Here is an 18,872-nt window from a genome sequence, read left to right on the forward strand (position 1 = left end):
GAGCCGCTGTCCCAGGGGGATGAGAGACAGATAGATCACACCTAACTTAACCCACAGCCTAAAGTTAAGCCCGGTTGGTCGCAGAGAAGCCCGACTGAGCCACCATCAGCTGAAGACCTGTGAGCTACTACCCACTGATGATAAATGTCATCAGATCTCGGGTGGGGGGGGGTTGGTTATGCAGCATTATTGTAGCAGATGTTTACAGAGGACATTTGGTGTTTGGGCCCAGCCAGCATCCCTTCCCTCTCTCATTTGAGCGATTGCCGAAAGTGGTTCTGGTAGGCTGCCAACCACAGTACCTCGTCCCAGAAGTGGACATATCTGAGTCCATTCAAGATAGCAGGAAGGGGGAGGAAAGGACAAAAGGACACCCACTCTCCTCTAACCATCTACGATAGGCAGAATAATGAGACCCCAAGGATGTCCATGTTCTGATCCCCAGAACCTATGAATATGTTAGGTTACATGGCAAAGAGCAATTAAGGTTGCAAATGGAAGAGTGCTAATTAGCTGACCTTAAAATAGAGAGAGGATCCTGGGTTATCCAGCTGGGCCCAATGGGTCCGTAAATGTGGAAGAAACAGAGAGAACAATCAATATCACAGTGACATAGTATCGCTGGCTTTAAAGATGGAAGGGGTCATGAGCCAAGGCATGCAGCAGCTTCTAGAAACTGAAAAAGACAAAGAATGAGAGCCTCCCCTACAGCCCCCGGAAGACATACAGACCCCTGACACCTTGACTTTAGCCTAGTGAGAGCCATGTCAGACTTCTGACCTCCAGAACAGTAAGACAATAAATTTGTGTTGCTTTAAGCTACTAAATTTGGGTTTTTTTTGTTTGGTTGGTTGGTTTTTATATATATATATATTTTTTTAATTTTTTTTAACATTTTATTTATTTTTGAGACAGGGAGAGACAGAGCATGAACAGGGGAGGGTCAGAGAGAGGGAGACACAGAATCTAAAACAGGCTCCAGGCTCTGAGCTGTCAGCACAGAGCCCGACGCGGGGCTCGAACTCACGGACCGCGAGATCATGACCTGAGCCGAAGTCAGCCGCTTAACCGACTGAGCCACCCAGGCGCCCCAAGCTACTAAATTTGTAATAAATTATTAAGCAACAGGAGATCAGGCAGGATTATAGGAAACAAATACAGGATCTGTCCCTAAAGAACCACACATGTCTCTGCCTATATCTCATTGACCAGAATTTAGCCATGTAGCTTTGCCTAGCTGTAAGACAGGCTGGGCACCTGGCCAATCCAAAGAGAACTAGGTATCATTAAAAGGGGAAGGGGAGAATGTACAGGTGGCAACCTTGGTCACAGAATTCCACTCCTTGGACCACAGTGATTACCGGGGGTGGACATGACTTAACAGATTAGCTCTGACCTCAGACTTCATTTGGACACTGAAAGAAAACACTTTTCTTTTTCTTTTTCTTTTTTAATGTTGTTTTATTGAGAGACAGAGAGACACAGAGCATGAGCAGGGAAGGGGCAGAGAGTGGGGGAGACACAGAATCCGAAGCAGGTTCCAGGCTCTGAGCTGTCAGCACAGAGCCCGATGCGGGGCTTGAACTCACAGACCACGAGATCATGACCTGAGCCGAAGTCGGATGCTCAACCGACTGAGCCACCCAGGTGCCCCAGAAAACACTTTCTGTTAGTGTGTAACAAGTCACCCCCAAAATTAGTGGCTACAAATAACAACAATATGTCATTCTCATGACAACAATATGTCATTCTCATTCTCCTCGTTCTGGACTTGACTGGGCTCCACGGGATGGCTGTCATTCAGAATGGCTCACCTGGTTTTCCATGGTGGGCATGGAGTCCTCTGAGAGCCTCCTCACTCAGGCTCGCACCCGGTGCCTGACACTGGCTGTCAGCCAGCACCCCTACCCAGCGATCTCCACGTGGAGTTGGCTTCCTCATAGCACGAGTTCCCAAAGTGAGTGTCCCAAGAGACGCTGGCAGAATCTCTACAACCTCGCCTCCAGAGTCACACGACATCCCCTCTGCCATCATCATAAGCTCACCCAATTTCAAGGAGAGAGAACACAAGCCCCATTTCTTAATGGAAGAAGCGTCAAAGTCCCATCGTTGGAAGACACGGTTACAGCCATTAGCAGGAGTAGAACCTGCCAGAGATTCATGACCTTAACACATGAGGCCTCCATCAAGCTGTCCTTCCTAGATAACTGAACCATTACATCCCCTTTTTGCTTGAGCTAGTTTGATGTGGGTTTCTGTCACTTCCTGGCTACAACAATATAATGCACAGCTCACAAGGCTGCTCTAAGGATTAGACGACTGACAATGCTTGCAAACTTCACATCACGAAGCAAACTCTAGGGACTCTCTAAGTGAAAGTTACTTCCCTTCCCTTCCAGTGACCCTTCACTTCCTCTGTGGATGGTAGGAATTTGCAGCTAATGCCATCCATGTGGCAAGACAGCAATGGCAGCAACCTTTGCCACTATGGACAGTTCCTTGCTTGCAATTATACTCTTGGGAATTTTGTAACGCATTTGCTCCAGCCCAATGCAGACAAAGTTCTGCTCGTCAGTGGTAATCTTTGTTCCTTCTACCCACTGACTTAACATTTCCATCAAAATGAGCCTAAATGGAGACCGGCACTGTCTTTTTTTTTTTTTTTTTTTTTTTGGGACAGAGAGAGACAGAGCATGAACAGGGGAGGGGCAGAGAGAGAGGGAGACACAGATTCGGAAACAGGCTCCAGGCTCCGAGCCATCAGCCCAGAGCCTGACGCGGGGCTCGAACTCACGGACCGCGAGATCGTGACCTGGCTGAAGTCGGACGCTTAACCGACTGCGCCACCCAGGCGCCCCGGCACTGTCTTCATAGTATAAGCAAAATATTCTGCAAATGATTTGAAGAGTTTTTAAACAAACGTTTCAAGGTAGAGTCTCCTTAAATGCATCATATTATGAATCCCCGGTAGACCTCTCTTTCATGTCCCAGTTTCAGACTGCTGCCTTTAAAATTCATTTTCTGGGGTGGCTGGATGGCTCAGTAGGTTAAACATACGACTTCAGTTTGGGTCATGATCTCACAGTTTGTTGGTTCGAGTCCTGCATCAGGCTCTGTGCTGACAGCTCAGAGCCTGGAGCCTGCTTTGGATTCTGTGTCTCCCTCTCTCTCTGCCCCTCCCCCACTTGCACTCTGTCTCTCAAAAATAAACAAACATTTTAAAAAATAATAATAAAATAAAATGAAATTCCATTTCTAATTTGAAAACAGTGTGCATGTATTATAGATAACTTGGAAAATACCAGAAACTATAAAAAGGAGAACAAATAATCTCTCATAATCTTTTAACATATCATGAGGATCACATCATGTATAAAGTTCTATAACCTCATTTCTCTCCTGTAAGAGAATATCATGAAAGTGGCTACAATTAACAACTTAGGAAACAACAGATGCTGTCGAGGATGTGGAGAAACGGGAACCCTCTTGCACTATTGGTGGGAACGCAAACTGGTGCAGCCACTCTGGAAAACAGTGTGGAGGTTCCTCAAAAAATTAAAAATAAGGGCACCTGGGTGGCTCAGTCCGTTAAGCCTCTGACTTTGGCTCAGGGCATGATCTCGCGATTCGTGGGTTCGAGCCCTGTGTTGGGCTCTGTGCTGACAGCTTGCTCAGAGCCTGGTACCTGCTTCAGATTCTGTGTCTCCCTCTCTCTCTGCCCCTCCCCTGCTTGCACTCTGTCTCTCTCTCACTCTCAAAAATAAATAAACATTAAAAAAAAAATTAAAACCAGAACTACCCTATGACCCAGCAATAGCACTGCTAGGAATTTATCCAAGGGATACAGAAGTGCTGATTCATAGGGGCACATGTACCCCAATGTTTATAGCAGCACTTTGAACAATAGCCCAATTATGGAAAGAGCCTAAATGTCCATCAACTGATGAATGGATAAAGAAGATGTGGTTAATATATACAACGGAATACTACTTGGCAATGAGAAAGAATGAAATCCTGCCATTTGCAGCAACATGCTTGGAACTGGAAGGTATTATGCTGAGTGAAATAAGTCAGAGAAAGACAAGATATTATATGCTTTCTCTCATATGTGGATCTTGAGAAACTTAACAGAAGACCATGGGGGGGGGAGGGGAAAAATAGTTACAAATAGGGAGGGAGGGAGGCAATCCATAAGAGACCCGTAAATACAGAGAACAAACTGAGGGTTGATGGGGGTGGTGGGGAAGAGGGGAAAATGGGTGACGGGCATTGAGGAGGGCACCTGTTTGGATGAGCACTGGATGTTGTGTGTAAGCAATGAACCATGGGAATCTACCCCCAAAACCAAGAGCACACTTTGCACACTGTATGTTAGCCAATTGGACAATAAATTATATTTTTAAAAAAAGAGTATGTCATGAAAAATGTCTGCATAGTATTTCTAACATATTGTTGAACTGTCATTTAATTAGTACCCTGATAGGTAATATCCCATTTTTGCTATTATTATAACTTATAAAATATCTTCATATTTAGATCTTTAAAAAAATTTTGACTTTTCACTTATATATGGGTACATCCTTGGATATAACTTATTGATTCAGAATATAGAATCTTTTTATACATATATAATTATGTCCATAAGAAGCTCTTTTTTTTTTAATATATGAAATTTATTGTCAAATTGGTTTCCATACACACCCAGTGCTCATCCCAAAAGGTGCCCTCCTCAATACCCATCACCCACCCTCCCCTCCCTCCCACCTCCCATCAACCCTCAGTTTGTTCTCAGTTTTTAAGAGTCTCTTATGCTTTGGCTCTCTCCCACTCTAACCTCTTTTTTTTTTCCTTCCCCTCCCCCATGGGTTTCTGTTAAGTTTCTCAGGATCCACATAAGAGTGAAAACATATGGTATCTGTCTTTCTCTGTATGGCTTATTTCACTTAGCATCACACTCTCCAGTTCCATCCACGTTGCTACAAAGGGCCCTATTTCGTTCTTTCTCATTGCCATGTAGTACTCCATTGTGTATATAAACCACAATTTCTTTATCCATTCATCAGTTGATGGACATTTAGGCTCTTTCCATAATTTGGCTATTGTTGAGAGTGCTGCTATAAACATTGGGGTACAAGTGCCCTTATGCATCAGCACTCCTGTATCCCTTCGGTACATAAGAAGCTTTTACTGGTGTGCCACCTGGGTGGCTCAGTCAGTTAAGCCTCTAACTCTTGAGTTTAGGTCCAGTCATGGGTCCAGTTTGTGGGATCAAGACCAGTTGGGCTCTGCAGTAACAGCATGGAGCCTGCTTGGGATTCTCTCTCTCCCTCTCTCTCTGCCCCTCCCTGGCTTGCATGCATGCTGTCTCTCTCATTCTCTCACAAAAGAAATAAGTAAATAAACTTAAAAAAAAAAAGCTCTTAATACTAATGTATAAAAGGGCCCTTCATCATTACATCCTTGCCAGCCTTGAGTATTAACATTTTATTTTTTTCCCCAAAGTTTTTATTTATTTAAGTAATCTCTACACCCAACATGGGGTTCGAACTCACGACCCCCCAAGATCAAGAGTTGCATGCTCTTCTGACTGAGCCAGCCAGGTGCCCAGAGTATTATCGTTTTTAAAATTATAATTTGGAGGGTAAAAAATGAGGCTCTGTCTCAGTCCCAGCTCCGCTCTCCAAAGTCTAATTCTGCCGGAGGGAGCAGAAGGCCAAGGGTTTTCCATGAACCAAGGTGGTGTGCCTGAAAGGGTTAATTAACCAGGGAGGCCCTGCCACTCACAGCGGGTGTTCTTTGGGCATCACTGAATGGAGCCATCAAGACTCAAACGCTCACACAGGAATCTGAGCTCCTGCATGGACAGAGGGAAACGTGTCAGGGGCTCTTAGGCAGGAAACCCTTTTCCAACGCAGATGGGACCCACGGACGGAGGGAAGGTCTGCAGTAGCTGGTGACAGGGAGCGAGAAAAGCTGGCCTCCTTTCAACTTTAAGGGACTTTGAGGGTGTTCAACTTACTATTTATTTCTCTCCATTTTGTTAGGGAACCTTTCCAACGCACAGAAAAGTTGAAAGACTTTCACTACCTAGACTTTTAGCACAGCATTTTACTCCAGTTGCTTTATCATCTAGCAATTCATCCACTCCTTTATCCAGCAACCTGAATTCTTCTATTTTTTTTTTTTTTTAAGTAGGCTTCACAGCCAACATGAGCCCAATGCCAGACTTGAACTCATCACCCTGAGATCGAGGCCTGAGCTGAGCTAAGATCCGCCCAGGCACCTCTTACCTGAATTCTTTTCCATGCATTTCAGAGTAAGTCGCAGATGTTAGTATGCTTCCCCCTAAATACTTAAACAGGTATGTACCTGAGTACTTGAGTACTTGAACATTTGTTTACAATTTTATTGTGTCTTTGGGGTAAAATTTATCTCCAATAAAATGCAAGCATCTTAAATATACCACTTGATAGCTTTTAACAAATGCATTTACTTGTGCAACCCAGATCCCTATCAAAATATAGAGCACTACCTGGGGCGCCTGGGTGGCGCAGCCGGTTGAGCGTCTGACTTCAGCCAGGTCACGATCTCGTGGTCCGTGAGTTCGAGCCCCGAGTCGGGCTCTGGGCTGATGGCTCAGAGCCTGGAGCTTGTTTCCGATTCTGTGTCTCCCTCTCTCTCTGCCCCTCCCCCGTTCATGCTCTGTCTCTCTCTGTCCCAAAAATAAATAAACGTTGAAAAAAAATTTTTTTTTTTAAAATATAGAGCACTACTATAATCCAGAAAGTTCCATCATGCCCCTTCCCAGGCGGTATCTTTCACCATGCTCCCGGAGGCAAACGCTGCTCTCATTTTTTTCTATCCTAGATTAGTTTTACCTGTTCTACAAGTTCATATAGGTGAATTCATACATTTATATTGTTTATAGGAGGTTTTTTTTCACCTCATCTAAGGACACTTTGTCATATAGGGAAAAAACTAGCAAGCTATAGGGCTTACTGGGAATCTCGTTTTCACGTGTAACCAGGGAAAAAAACATTTTCCTTTAAATAGAATTTAAAACAACAGTGGAAGGGGCGCCTGGGTGGCGCAGTCGGTTAAGCGTCCGACTTCAGCCAGGTCACGATCTCGCGGTCCGGGAGTTCGAGCCCCGCGACGGGCTCTGGGCTGATGGCTCGGAGCCTGGAGCCTGTTTCCGATTCTGTGTCTCCCTCTCTCTCTGCCCTTCCCCCGTTCATGCTCTGTCTCTCTCTGTCCCAAAAATAAAAATAAACGTTGAAAAAAAAATTTTTTTAAACAACAGTGGAAAATGCCATTGAGAGAGTCCAAAGGCAAGTCACAGAGAGGGAAAAAAAGGCTTGCAAAATGTCTATCCTACAAAATACTCATATCCAGAATATGTAAAGAACTCCCACAAATCAATAATAAAAAGACAGATAATACAAAGGAAAAAAAGAGCAAAGCACTTGAACTTCTCAAAAGAGGCTATGCAAATGGCCAGTAGTAAACACATGACAAGGTGCTCAACCTTGCTAGTCATCAGGGCAATTTGAAACCACAATATGACACAAGTATGCAGCCACCAGAATAGCAAAAAGGAAAAAGACAAATAAATGTCAAGAGTTGGCAAGGATGTAAAACAATCAGAACTCTCACACACTGTTGATATTCTAGTAGCACAAATATTTCAGCTCAAATATCTTACGCATTGGTTGATAGTATCTACTAACGTGAAACATGTCTATACCGTAGGGCCCAGTAAGTCATTTCCAGGGTATTCCAAATGAAATGCATCACCAAAACACTTGCATAAAAATGTCCATAACAACACTATTCACAATCGCCCCACACTGAAAATAACCCACAGGTCCATCAACACGAGAACAGATAAGTAATATGGAGTAATATACAGTAATGAATGGACAAACTACTCACACAACAATTCAGATAAATCTCATAAATATTGCAGTAAGTGGGGTAAAAGACAAAACATAACATAGATGTATGTTACATCCTTACTAAAAAAATAGCAAATCAAATCCAGCAATATATAAAAAGAATGAAACGAGATTTATGATAGGAACACAAGGTTGGCCCAACATTCAGAAACGAATCACTGCAATTCGCCATGTTGAAAGACTCAAAAAACAAAATGTGATCACCTCAAGACACAGAAAAAGCATTTAACAGATGGCATCCCCCATCTATAATACAAACTCTGAAAAAACTAAGACCAGAAAGAATTTTCTCCAACTTGATGAAAGGCATAGATAATAAACCTCGAGCTAACATCATACTCAAAGGAAAAAGACTGAAAGCCTTCCCTCTGAGAACAGGGACAAGGTAGAGATGTTCACTCTTACCACTTCTATTCAACAGTCACTGGGGCTTCTAGCAAGGCCACATGGTAAGGAAAAAGAAATAAAAGGCATTTAGATTGGAAAGAAAGAAGTGAAACAATCTTTATTTACAGGTGATATGATTATATCCAAAGAAAAACCTAAGGAATCTATCAAAATCTACAAGAAGTAGTAATTGAGTTTAGCAACATCATAGGATACAAGATCAATGTTAAAAAATCAGTTCTGGGATGGCTGGGTGGCTCAGTCAGTTAAGTGTCCAACTTTAGCTCAAGTTATGATCTCACGGTGAGTTCAAGCCCGGCATTGGGCTCTGCACTGATCGCCCAGAGCCTGGAGCCTGATTAGAATTCTGTATCTCCCTCTTTTTCTCTGCCCTTCTCCACTCATGCTCTGTCTGTCTGTCTGTCTCTCTCTCTCAAAAATAAATAAACATTAAAATTTTTTAAAATAAAAAATCACTTCTGTTTCTATGTATTAGCAATGAGCAACTGAGAATCAAAAGTAAAAAAAAAATTTTTTTTACAGCAACATCCAAAAACGTGAAATACTTACAGATGAATTTAACAAAATATTTGCAAGACTTGTACAATGAAAACCTCAAAGCATTGCTAGGCAAATTCAAGAACACTTAAAGAGGTATACAATCCTAATGGATCAGAAAACTCAACGTTAAACTGTCAGTTCTCCCCAAAGAATCTGTAGACTCAACACCATCCCAATCAAAATCTCATCAGGCTTTGCCAGCTGATTCTAACATTTACACGGAAATTCAAACCTTAGAGAAAAGTAAGTTGGAGAACTTTCACTACTTACTTTAAGACTTATTGTAGAGCTACAGTAGTGAGTGGTATTAGCATCAGGGTAGACACAGATAGCGATGGAAGAGAATAGAGTCCAGCAATTGACCTACGATTATACGACCAATTAATTTTTCTTAATCTTTTTTCATTGAGATATAACTGACCTATAACATTATATCAGTTTCAGGTGTACCACATGATTTGGTATTTGTACAGACTGCAAAATGATAACCACAATAAGTCTAGTTAACATCCATCACTATGCAGTTACGAATTTCTTTTATTGCGATGAGAACTCTTAAGATTTACTCTTTTAGCACTTTTCAGTCAGGGGCGCCTGGGTGGCTCAGTCGGTTGAGCGTCCGACTTCGGCTCAGGTCATGATCTCGCGGTCCGTGAGTTCGAGCCCCACGTCGGGCTCCGTGCTGACAGCTCAGAGCCTGGAACCTGTTTCAGATTCTGTGTCTCCCTCTCTCTCTGACCCTCCCCCATTCATGCTCTGTCTCTCTCTGTCTCAAAAATAAGTAAACATTTTTTAAAAATTTAGCACTTTTCAATTATACAATACTGTATTATTATAGTCACCATGATGTATATTACATCCCCTTATCTTATTTATTTTACGACTAGAAGCTTACCCTTTTTGACTCCCTTGACCCATTTCACCCGCCCACCATCCTGCTTCTGGCAACCAGCAACTTTCAAATATACAATACAGTATTATTAATTATAGCCACCGTGCTGTACGTTCCATCCCCAGAACTTCTTTATTTTATAACTGGAGTCTGTACCTTTTGATCATCTTCACCCATTGCACTCCCTCCTTCCCTCTCTGGCAAGCACCAATCTGTTCTCTGTATCTATGAGGTTGGTTTTTGTTTTTTAGATTCCAAATATGAGAGCAATCACACGGATTTGTTCTTCTCTGTCTGACTTATATCACTTATCATAATGCCCTCGAGGTCCATCCACCTTGTCACAAATGGCCAGATTTCCTTCTTTTTATGGCTGCATGATATTCCATTGTACACATGTACCACGGCTTCTTTCTAAATTTTATTTAAATCCAAGTTAGTTAACATGTGGTGTAATAATGGTTTCAGGAGTAGAGTTTAGTGATTCATCACTTACATATAATACCCAGTGCTCATCCCAACAAGTGCCCTCTTTAAGGCCCATCATACATCCCTCAGTTTGTTCTCTATATTTAAGAGTCTCTTACGGTTTGCCTCCCTCTCTGTTTTTATCTTATGTTTCCTTCCCTTCCCCTAAGTTCATCTGTTTTGCTTCTTAAATTCCATGGATGAGTGAAATCATGTGATATTTATCCTTCTCTGACTGACATTTTGCTTAGCATAATACATTCCAGTTCCAACCACGTTGTTGCAAATGGCAAAATTTCATTCTTTTCAATTGCCGAGTAATATTCCATTGTATGTATATATATACCACATCTTCTTTATCCATTCATCTGTCGATGGACCTGTGGGCTCTTTCCATAATTTGGCTATTTGATAGTGTTGCTATAAACATTGGGGTGCGCATGTCCCTTCGAATCAGCATTTTTGTATCCTTTGGATAAATACCTAGGAGTACCATTGCTGGGTCATAGGGTAGTTCTATCTTTAATTTTTTGAGGAGCCTCCATCCTGTTTTCCAGAGTGGCTGCACCACCAGTTTGCATTCCCACCAGCAGGGCAAGAGGGTTCCCCTTTCTCTGCATCCTCGCTGACATCTGTTAGGTGCCACAGTTTCTTTATCCATTCATCCACTGATAGACCTTGCCTGGCTCGCACTTCTCGACTATTGTAAATAATGCTACAATAAACATGGGGTGCATATATCTTTCAAGTTAGAATTTTCATTTCCTTTGGATAAATACTCAGATGTGGAATGCTAGGTCATATGGTACTTCGGTTTTTAATTTTTTTTTGAGTAATCTCTTTTTTTTAAATTTTTTTTAACGTTTATTTATTTTTGGGACAGAGAGAGACAGAGCATGAACGGGGGAGGGGCGGAGAGAGAGGGAGACACAGAATCGGAAACAGGCTCCAGGCTCTGAGCCATCAGCCCAGAGCCTGACGCGGGGCTCGAATTCACGGACCGTGAGATCGTGACCTGGCTGAAGTCGGACGCTTAACCGACTGCGCCACCCAGGCGCCCCTTCAGTAATCTCAAAAAGCTTTCATAGTGACTGCAGCGATTTACATTCCCATCAACCGTGAACAAGGGCTCCTTTTCTTCCACATCCACACCAATACTTGTTATTTCTTGTCTTTGAATACCAGCCATTCTAACCAGTGTGACAAGATATCTCATTGTGGATTTGATTTGCATTTCTCTGATTCGTGATGGTCAGCGCCTTTTCAGGTACCTGTTGCCCATTTGCATATCATCTTTGGAAAGTGTCCTTTCGGACCCTCTGCCGAACTGCCTGCCCAAGTAGCTGCACCATTTTCGCATTCCCAACAGCCATGAAAGAGAGTTCCTTGGGTCCACACCCATGTGAGCACTTGGTATAGTCAGTGTTTGGATTTTAGCTAGGTGTATAGTCATATCTTGTTCTTTTAATTTGCAATCACCTAATGACTTACGAAGTCGAGCATCTTTTCATATATTCATTTGCCTTCTGCTTATCTTCTTTGATGAGGTGTCTTTGGAGCTCTTTTGCCCGCTTTTTAATTGGGCAAAATAGTGGGGGTAGTATTGGCATCAGTATGTTTATTTTCGTATTGTTGAGTTATAAGAGTTCTTTGTCTGGGTGGGATGCAAGTGCTTTATCAGACGTGTGTTTTTGCGAATATTTTCTGCTGGGTTGTGGCTTGTCTTTTCATTCTCTTTACAGTGTCTTTCACAAAGCAAGCATTTAAAATTTTCTTTTATGGGTTGGGCTTTTGGTATTGTAGCTAAAATGTCCCCACCAAAGCCATAGGTTTATGTCCTACGTTATCTTTTAAAAGTTTTATAATTTTGCATCTTACGTTTAGGTCTATGATCCATTTTAAGTCAATGTTTATGAAAGGTGTAAGGTCAGTGTCTAGAATCTATATATATATGTATATATTCTCTATATATTTCTCTATATATTTCTATATTCTATATATATATTTATATATATTCTATATAACCCATATATATGTATATATATTATTTATTTATTTATTTTTTTGGCATGTGAATGTGCCATACTTCCAGCACCATTTGTTGAAAAAATTACCCTTTCTCCATCGAATTGCCTTTGTTCCTTTGTCAAAAATCAATGGACTATATTCATGTGGGTTTATTTTTGGGCTCTATTCTATTCCATTGTTCTCCGTGCCTAATCTGGCCCTAATACCACACTTTTTTAATTACTGGAGTTTTATTAGTCATTTGATTTTTGACAATGGCTCCAAAATAGTTCAGTGGGGGTAAGGCTATCCTTACCCTTCATTTGTTTTAACAAATGAAGCTGAAACAACTCATGTCCTTATGGGGGAAAAAAAATGAATAAATCTGTCCCGTATTTCATATCAGGTACAAAAAGCTAATTCAAAATGGATCTTAGACCCAAATATAAAAGATAAAGCTATAAGACTACTATAGGAGGGGCGCCTGGGTGGCTCAGTTGGTTAAGCATCCGACTTTGGCTCATGTCATGATCTCACGGTTTGTGAGTTCGAGCCCCATGTAGGGCTCTGTGCTGACAGCTCAGAGCCTGGAGCCTGCTTACAATTTCTGCGTCTCCCTCTTTCTTACCCTCCCCTATTCATGCTCTGTCTCTCTCTCAAAAATAAACATTAAAAATTTTTTTTAATTAAAAAAAATAAAACTACTAGAGGAAAACATAGGAGACAACTTTTGAAAATTGGGGGTAAGCAGAGATTTCTGAGATAAGACACAAAAAGTACAAACCCTAGAAGAGAAAAATTGATACACTGCATTTCATTAGTATTAAAACCTTTACCCTTTCAAGAGCATAGTTAAGAAAATAAAAGGGCAAGCCTAAGCTTGGAAAAAGATACTACAAATACATTTATCTGACAAAGAAATTGTATCTCAAATATGTAAAAAGTTCTTACAGCCCACTAAAAAAAAGACGAGCAACCCAACTGTAAACTAGGCAAAAGATTTCAATAGTCACTCCACAAAAGAAGATATGCAAAAGGCCCATAAGCACAAGAAAAGATGCCTAACATCATTAGTTATCAGAATGATGCAAGTTAGAGCCACAATGAGGTAACATTACATAGCCACTAAAATGGCTCAGATTACAAAAGATTAACACTACTAAGCATTGAAGATGTGCAACAACTGGAACTTTCATGCACCTGCTAATGGGAATATAAAATGGCGCAACCGCTTAATAATTTAGTAGTTTCTGGGGCACCTGGGTGGCTCTGTCAGTTAAGCACCCAACCCTTGATTTCAGCTCAGGTCGTGATCTCACGGTTCATGGGATTGAGCCTCGAGTCGGGCTCTGTGCTGCCAGCACAGAGCCTGCTTGGGATTCTCTCTCCTTCTCTCTCTGCCCCTTCCCCACTCATGCTCCCTCTCTCTTTCTCAATAAATAAATAAACTTAAAAAATAATTTAGTAGTTTCTTATAAAGTGAAACAAAAATCTTACCAGATGGCTGAGCAATTCTTCTCTTTGGTATCGACTACAGACAACTGGACACATGTGCCCACAAAAAACCCAGTACGCAGGCGTCCGTAGCCGTTTTTTTTTGTCAATGACCGAGAAAGCTCCAATGTCCATAATGGGAGAACGGAAAAGCAAATCGTGCTGTACTAACACAATGAAACTACTGTTCCACAGTAATATAGAAATACTGGTCCGGGGATGAATATCTAATACATTTTGCTGAGTGAAAGAAGTCAGACACAAGAGTACGTATTTTTTGTTTCACTTATATGAAACTCCAGAAAAGACAAATCTAATCTATAAGGTCAGAACCCAGATCAGTGATTCCCTTGGGCCAAGATGGAAATGGGGAATTGACTGAGAAGGAACATGTGGAAATTCTTTTGTATAGTATGAATGTCCTCTATCTTGATTATGGCGGTCTAACATGGCGTATAAATTCATCAAGGGGCGCTTGGGTGGCTCAGTTGGTTGAGTTGGAGCCCCGCATTGGGCTCTCTGCTCTCAGTACAGAGCCTGCTTCAGATCCTCTGTCTCCCCGCCCCCTCTCTCTGCCTCTCCCCCACTCCCTCTCTCTCTCAAATAAATAAATAAATAAATAAATAAATAAATAAATAAATTTGTCAAGATCCATCGAAATATACACTTTAAATGGGTACATTTTGTTGTATTAAAGTATACCTCAACAAGGCTAATATTTTTAAACAAAAATATGCGATCAGAGGAAAATATAATGTTGTACTTTAAATACATCTTATATTTTAAGCCTATTCAAATTTGCCTATTAAAAGCCTATAAAGGTATTATGGAAGAGACATGTCTTGGGACAACATATGATGAGTCAACTAGCATTCCAGAAATGAAGGTAATAAGCAAGGTAAAGGCAGAGGACATTTTGGGTCAGCAAGTTGGGGCCCTGATGAGCAAAGCATACAGCTCCTGGGATACCCTAGAACAGAACGCCTAAAGCAAGGGATTTATTTCAGCGCCGGCAGGTCTGGATTCAAATCCCAGCACCTCCACTTACTAGTTAACCTCTCCATGACTCCATTTACTCATCCGGAAAGGGGGCTGTTACTAGGATTCAACAAAATCTGATGTGTTTAGATGTACAAAATGCCTGCCACTCAGCATCTGCCCCATAAAGGAGCCAGGTTTTATTGTGTGGAGGAAACAAAATTGGTGTACTAACCCCAGAAGGTAAGGAAAAGGAGTCTTTCCCTTTTATGGACACATAGCCAACCCCTTCTCCGAGATCCTATGATATCCTACGTTCATGTCTCTCGGAGGACCAGTCACAGGCATGGTGTGTAAATGATCTATTTATGTATCTGCCGTCCCACTGCCTACTAGACAGTGGGATTAGAGCTGTACCTTGTACGCAATAGACCCTCTGTTTATACAGTAGTCCTTCCTTATCCATGGGGGATACATCCCAAGGTCCCCAGTGGATGCCTGAAACCCTGGGTCGTACTGAACCCTTTGTACACTCTGTGTTTTCCTATACATACATACCCACGATAAAGTGTAACTTATCACTTGGGCACGGTAAGAGATTAATAGCAATAACTGATAATGAAATAGAACAATTATAACAATATACTGTCATGAAAGTTATGTAAATGTGGTCTCGCTTTCTCTCAAAGGATCTGATTGTCCTGTACTCACCCTTCCTGTGATGATATGAGCTGATAAAATGGCTACGTGATGAGATGGAAGTAAGCGAATGACGCAGCCATGGTGACATAGCATCGGGCTGCTACTGACCTTCTGATTCTACATCAGAAAGAGGATCGGCTGCTTCCGGTGGGTGGTTGACTTGGGGTAACTGAAACCACAGAAAAAAACCGATGCTGGGTGGACACGACTGTATTCCAAGAGTGAGCCTTCGTAGGAAGCGTTGGCGCGCCCTCTGGAGGCCAAGGGAAGAACTATGACGGTACCAATCATCTTCCTTTGTAGGAGTCCCCACAAGCTTACCCAAGCTCATGGCCCAGCTCATCTTGCAGCCTTTTCCTTTTTTTCTTTTTTATGTTTTTATTTATTTTTTGAAGGAGACAGAGAGAGACAGAGAGACAGAGCATGAGTGGGGGAGGAGCAGAGAGAGAGGGAGACAAAGAATTCGAAGCAGGCTCCAGGCTCTAAGCTGTCAGCACAGAGCCTGATGTGGGGCTCAAACTCACGAACTGTGAGATCATGACCTGAGCCAAACTGGGTCGCTCACCGGACTGAGCCACCCAGGCGCCCCTGGCAGCCTTTTCTTGATGGTAGTGCTGTGAGAGATTTCTGCTGAATCCTGTAGTTTTTATGCAGAGCCCAATCCTGGACCCCACCACCTGCCTCTTGCCACCTGCCTGGTGGGGCTTGAGGGATATCTGCCTCTCTAGCCCACCTCCTGGTACTCCTGCCCTCCCCAACTTCCCCCTGGTAAGTTATAGTTCCAGCTGGCCCCAGGCTGTGGCAGCCATGGACGCCCTTGAAAGAAGCTGGTCTCTCCTTCCTCTGAAATGGCAACTCCCTCCTCTATCCTACGAACTCACATGGATCTATTTCTATCACAGGGCACTCTAAGTGCTGCATTACAATTATTTGCTAGGAATACCTGAGTGGTTCAGTTGGCTAAGCGTCTGACTTCGGCTCAGGTCATGATCTCGGAGTTCGTGAGTTTGAGCCCCACATTCAAGCTGGCAGTGAGGAGCCTGCTTGGGATTCTCTTTCTCCTCCTTCTCTGCCCCTCCCCTGCTTGCTCCCTCTCTCTCCACCCATTCTGGTAAATACACTAAAAACAAACAAACACAAAAACAAAAACAATTATTTGTTAGCATAACTGCCTGCTCCCTCCTGGATGAGGTCTTTGAAGACAGGGGCTGTGCCTTTGTCTTTGCCTCTTCAGAACTTAACCATATAAATCCTCAATAAATACTTGTTACATGTATGGACAGATGGATGTCAAAATTCCATCTTCTTGCCTTCCTTTACCCTACCCCCTTCGAAGATATTCCAGAATAAATTAATAAATCTCCATCGCTATCTGCCATTACCGTAATTAAGATAACATTATTGGCTGTGACAGTTAAGCCCAAAATCTCAGTGGCTCACACTGAGCCACTGAATTTTATGGCTCACTCATGGGAAGCTCAAAGCAGGTTTCCCACTCAGTGGATGGCACCTTCCAGACATTGGCTCTGTCCTCCCCTATAGCCTTGGAGTTGTCAGTATTCAGTGTGTGGCCTGGGAGGCAAGGCAGAGGCTTTTTTTTTTTTTTTTTTTTAATGTTTATTTATTTATTTTGAGAGTCAGGGGAGGGGCAGAGATAGAGGGAGAGAAAGAATCTTAAGCAGGCTTCATAGGGCTCGATCTCATGAGCCATGAGATCATGATCTGAGCCGAAATCAAGAGTCAGATGCCTAACCAACTGAGCCACCCAGGTGCCCCACAGGGTGGAGGTTTTTACGGGCCAGGACTGGAATTGATGTACATCACTTGGGCTGATAGTCTATTGACTACCATTCAGTCCCACAGTACCCTAACTCTAGGTGAGGTGGAGAAATGCATTTTGGTTGTGTGTGCTCAGAGAGAAAGAAAATGGGTTTGCTTTGTAGCCAGCCAGTTTCTGCCACACCACCTACATGGGAATTGTTTTACTAATTGAAAGATGTGGGAATTTACAGTCTGTCATTTACATGGGTGGAATATGTTTTGCTTTTCCATGGGTAGAATATTTTAATATCAGAATGGCTTTTTTTTTTTTTTAATTTTTTTTTCAACATTTATTTATTTTTGGGACAGAGAGAGACAGAGCATGAACGGGGGAGGGGCAGAGAGAGAGGGAGACACAGAATCGGAAACAGGCTCCAGGCTCCGAGCCGTCAGCCCGGAGCCCGACGCGGGGCTCGAACTCCCGGACCGCGAGATCGTGACCTGAGCTGAAGTCGGACGCTCAACCGACTGCGCCACCCAGGCGCCCCTCAGAATGGCTTTTTAGAGCAGAGAGGAGTACTTCCCATCACTTGTACGGGAATTCACGCTTTTATTAAACACGACAGAATTTAAATAAACCGCATTTGGAGAATAATTGTTCATAAATGTTTGAACACTGATTACAAACTGAATTCGATAAATATCCTAGGGGTGCCTGGGTGGCTCCGTCGGTTAAGGGTCCAAGTCTTGATTTCGGCTCAGGTCCATGATCTCATGGTCTCTCTCTCTCTCTCTCTCTCCCTCTCCCTCTGCCCCTTCCCTGCTCGTGCATGCATGTACCCGCGGGCAGTCTCCACTCTCTGTCTCTAAAAAGCAAACAAATAAATATCCTAAACAATTTAAACCAAAATTATAGTCTGATCACAACTGATTATTAGAAGCTTTCAATACACAAAGTACGGCCCACTATCTGCTTTCATAAATACTTTTATTTGCACACAACATGGCTCTCATGGCCAACAGCCACGCCCTTCATTTGGATGCTGTCCGTGGCTGCTTTTGCTCTACAACAGCAGAGCTGAGCAGTTGCAACACATCCCGCGTAGCCCGCAAAGCTGAAAATATTTACTATTGGGCCCTTCACGAGAAAGATCTAAGGGAGTCTGGCTGGTCGGTGGTAGAGACTCTTAAACTTGGAGTTGTATTGGGTATAGAGATTACTTAAAAATAAAATCTTTTGGGGCGCCTGGGTGGCTCAGTCGGTTAAGCGTCCAACTTCGGCTCAGGTCATGATCTCGCGGTCCGTGAGTTCGAGCCCCGCATCGGGCTCTGTGCTGAGAGCCTGGTGCCTGTTTCAGATTCTGTGTCTCCCTCTCTCTGACCCTCCCCCGCTCATGCTCTGTCTCAAAAATAAAATAAAAACGTTAAAAAAAAATTTTTTTTTAAATAAAATCTTTTTAAAAAGGAAAGGAAAAGACCTAGCCTGTTACAAAAATATCCACAAATCCAATAGCTACTACATTTACATTGATACGTGCTTTAAAACACCAGCCCCACGGGGCACACGGGTGGCTCAGTCAGCTAAGTGTCGGACTTGGGCTCAGGTCTCATGGTTTATGGGTCCGAGCCCCATGTCAGGCTCTGTGCTGATCATGCAGAGCCTG

General features: G+C 42.7%; 1 protein-coding gene across 2 annotated transcripts in view; it reads right to left on the bottom strand.

The window, feature by feature from the left end:
* CC1H2orf76 (chromosome C1 C2orf76 homolog) overlaps window positions 1-15,543 on the bottom strand; it is a 96,568-nt gene extending 81,025 nt beyond the window's left edge. The window contains exon 1 of one of the 2 annotated variants that reach the window (XM_047872240.1): window positions 15,457-15,543. In XM_047872240.1, the coding sequence (XP_047728196.1) occupies window positions 15,457-15,540 (84 nt within the window). In that variant the 5' untranslated portion in view covers window positions 15,541-15,543. The remainder of the gene's footprint in view (window positions 1-15,456) is intronic. The other variant, XM_047872242.1, reaches the window with a different exon arrangement.
* Between the last annotated feature and the right edge of the window lie 3,329 nt (window positions 15,544-18,872).

Source organism: Prionailurus viverrinus, chromosome C1 (assembly GCF_022837055.1).
Source record: "Prionailurus viverrinus isolate Anna chromosome C1, UM_Priviv_1.0, whole genome shotgun sequence".
Taxonomy (NCBI): Eukaryota; Metazoa; Chordata; class Mammalia; order Carnivora; family Felidae; genus Prionailurus; species Prionailurus viverrinus.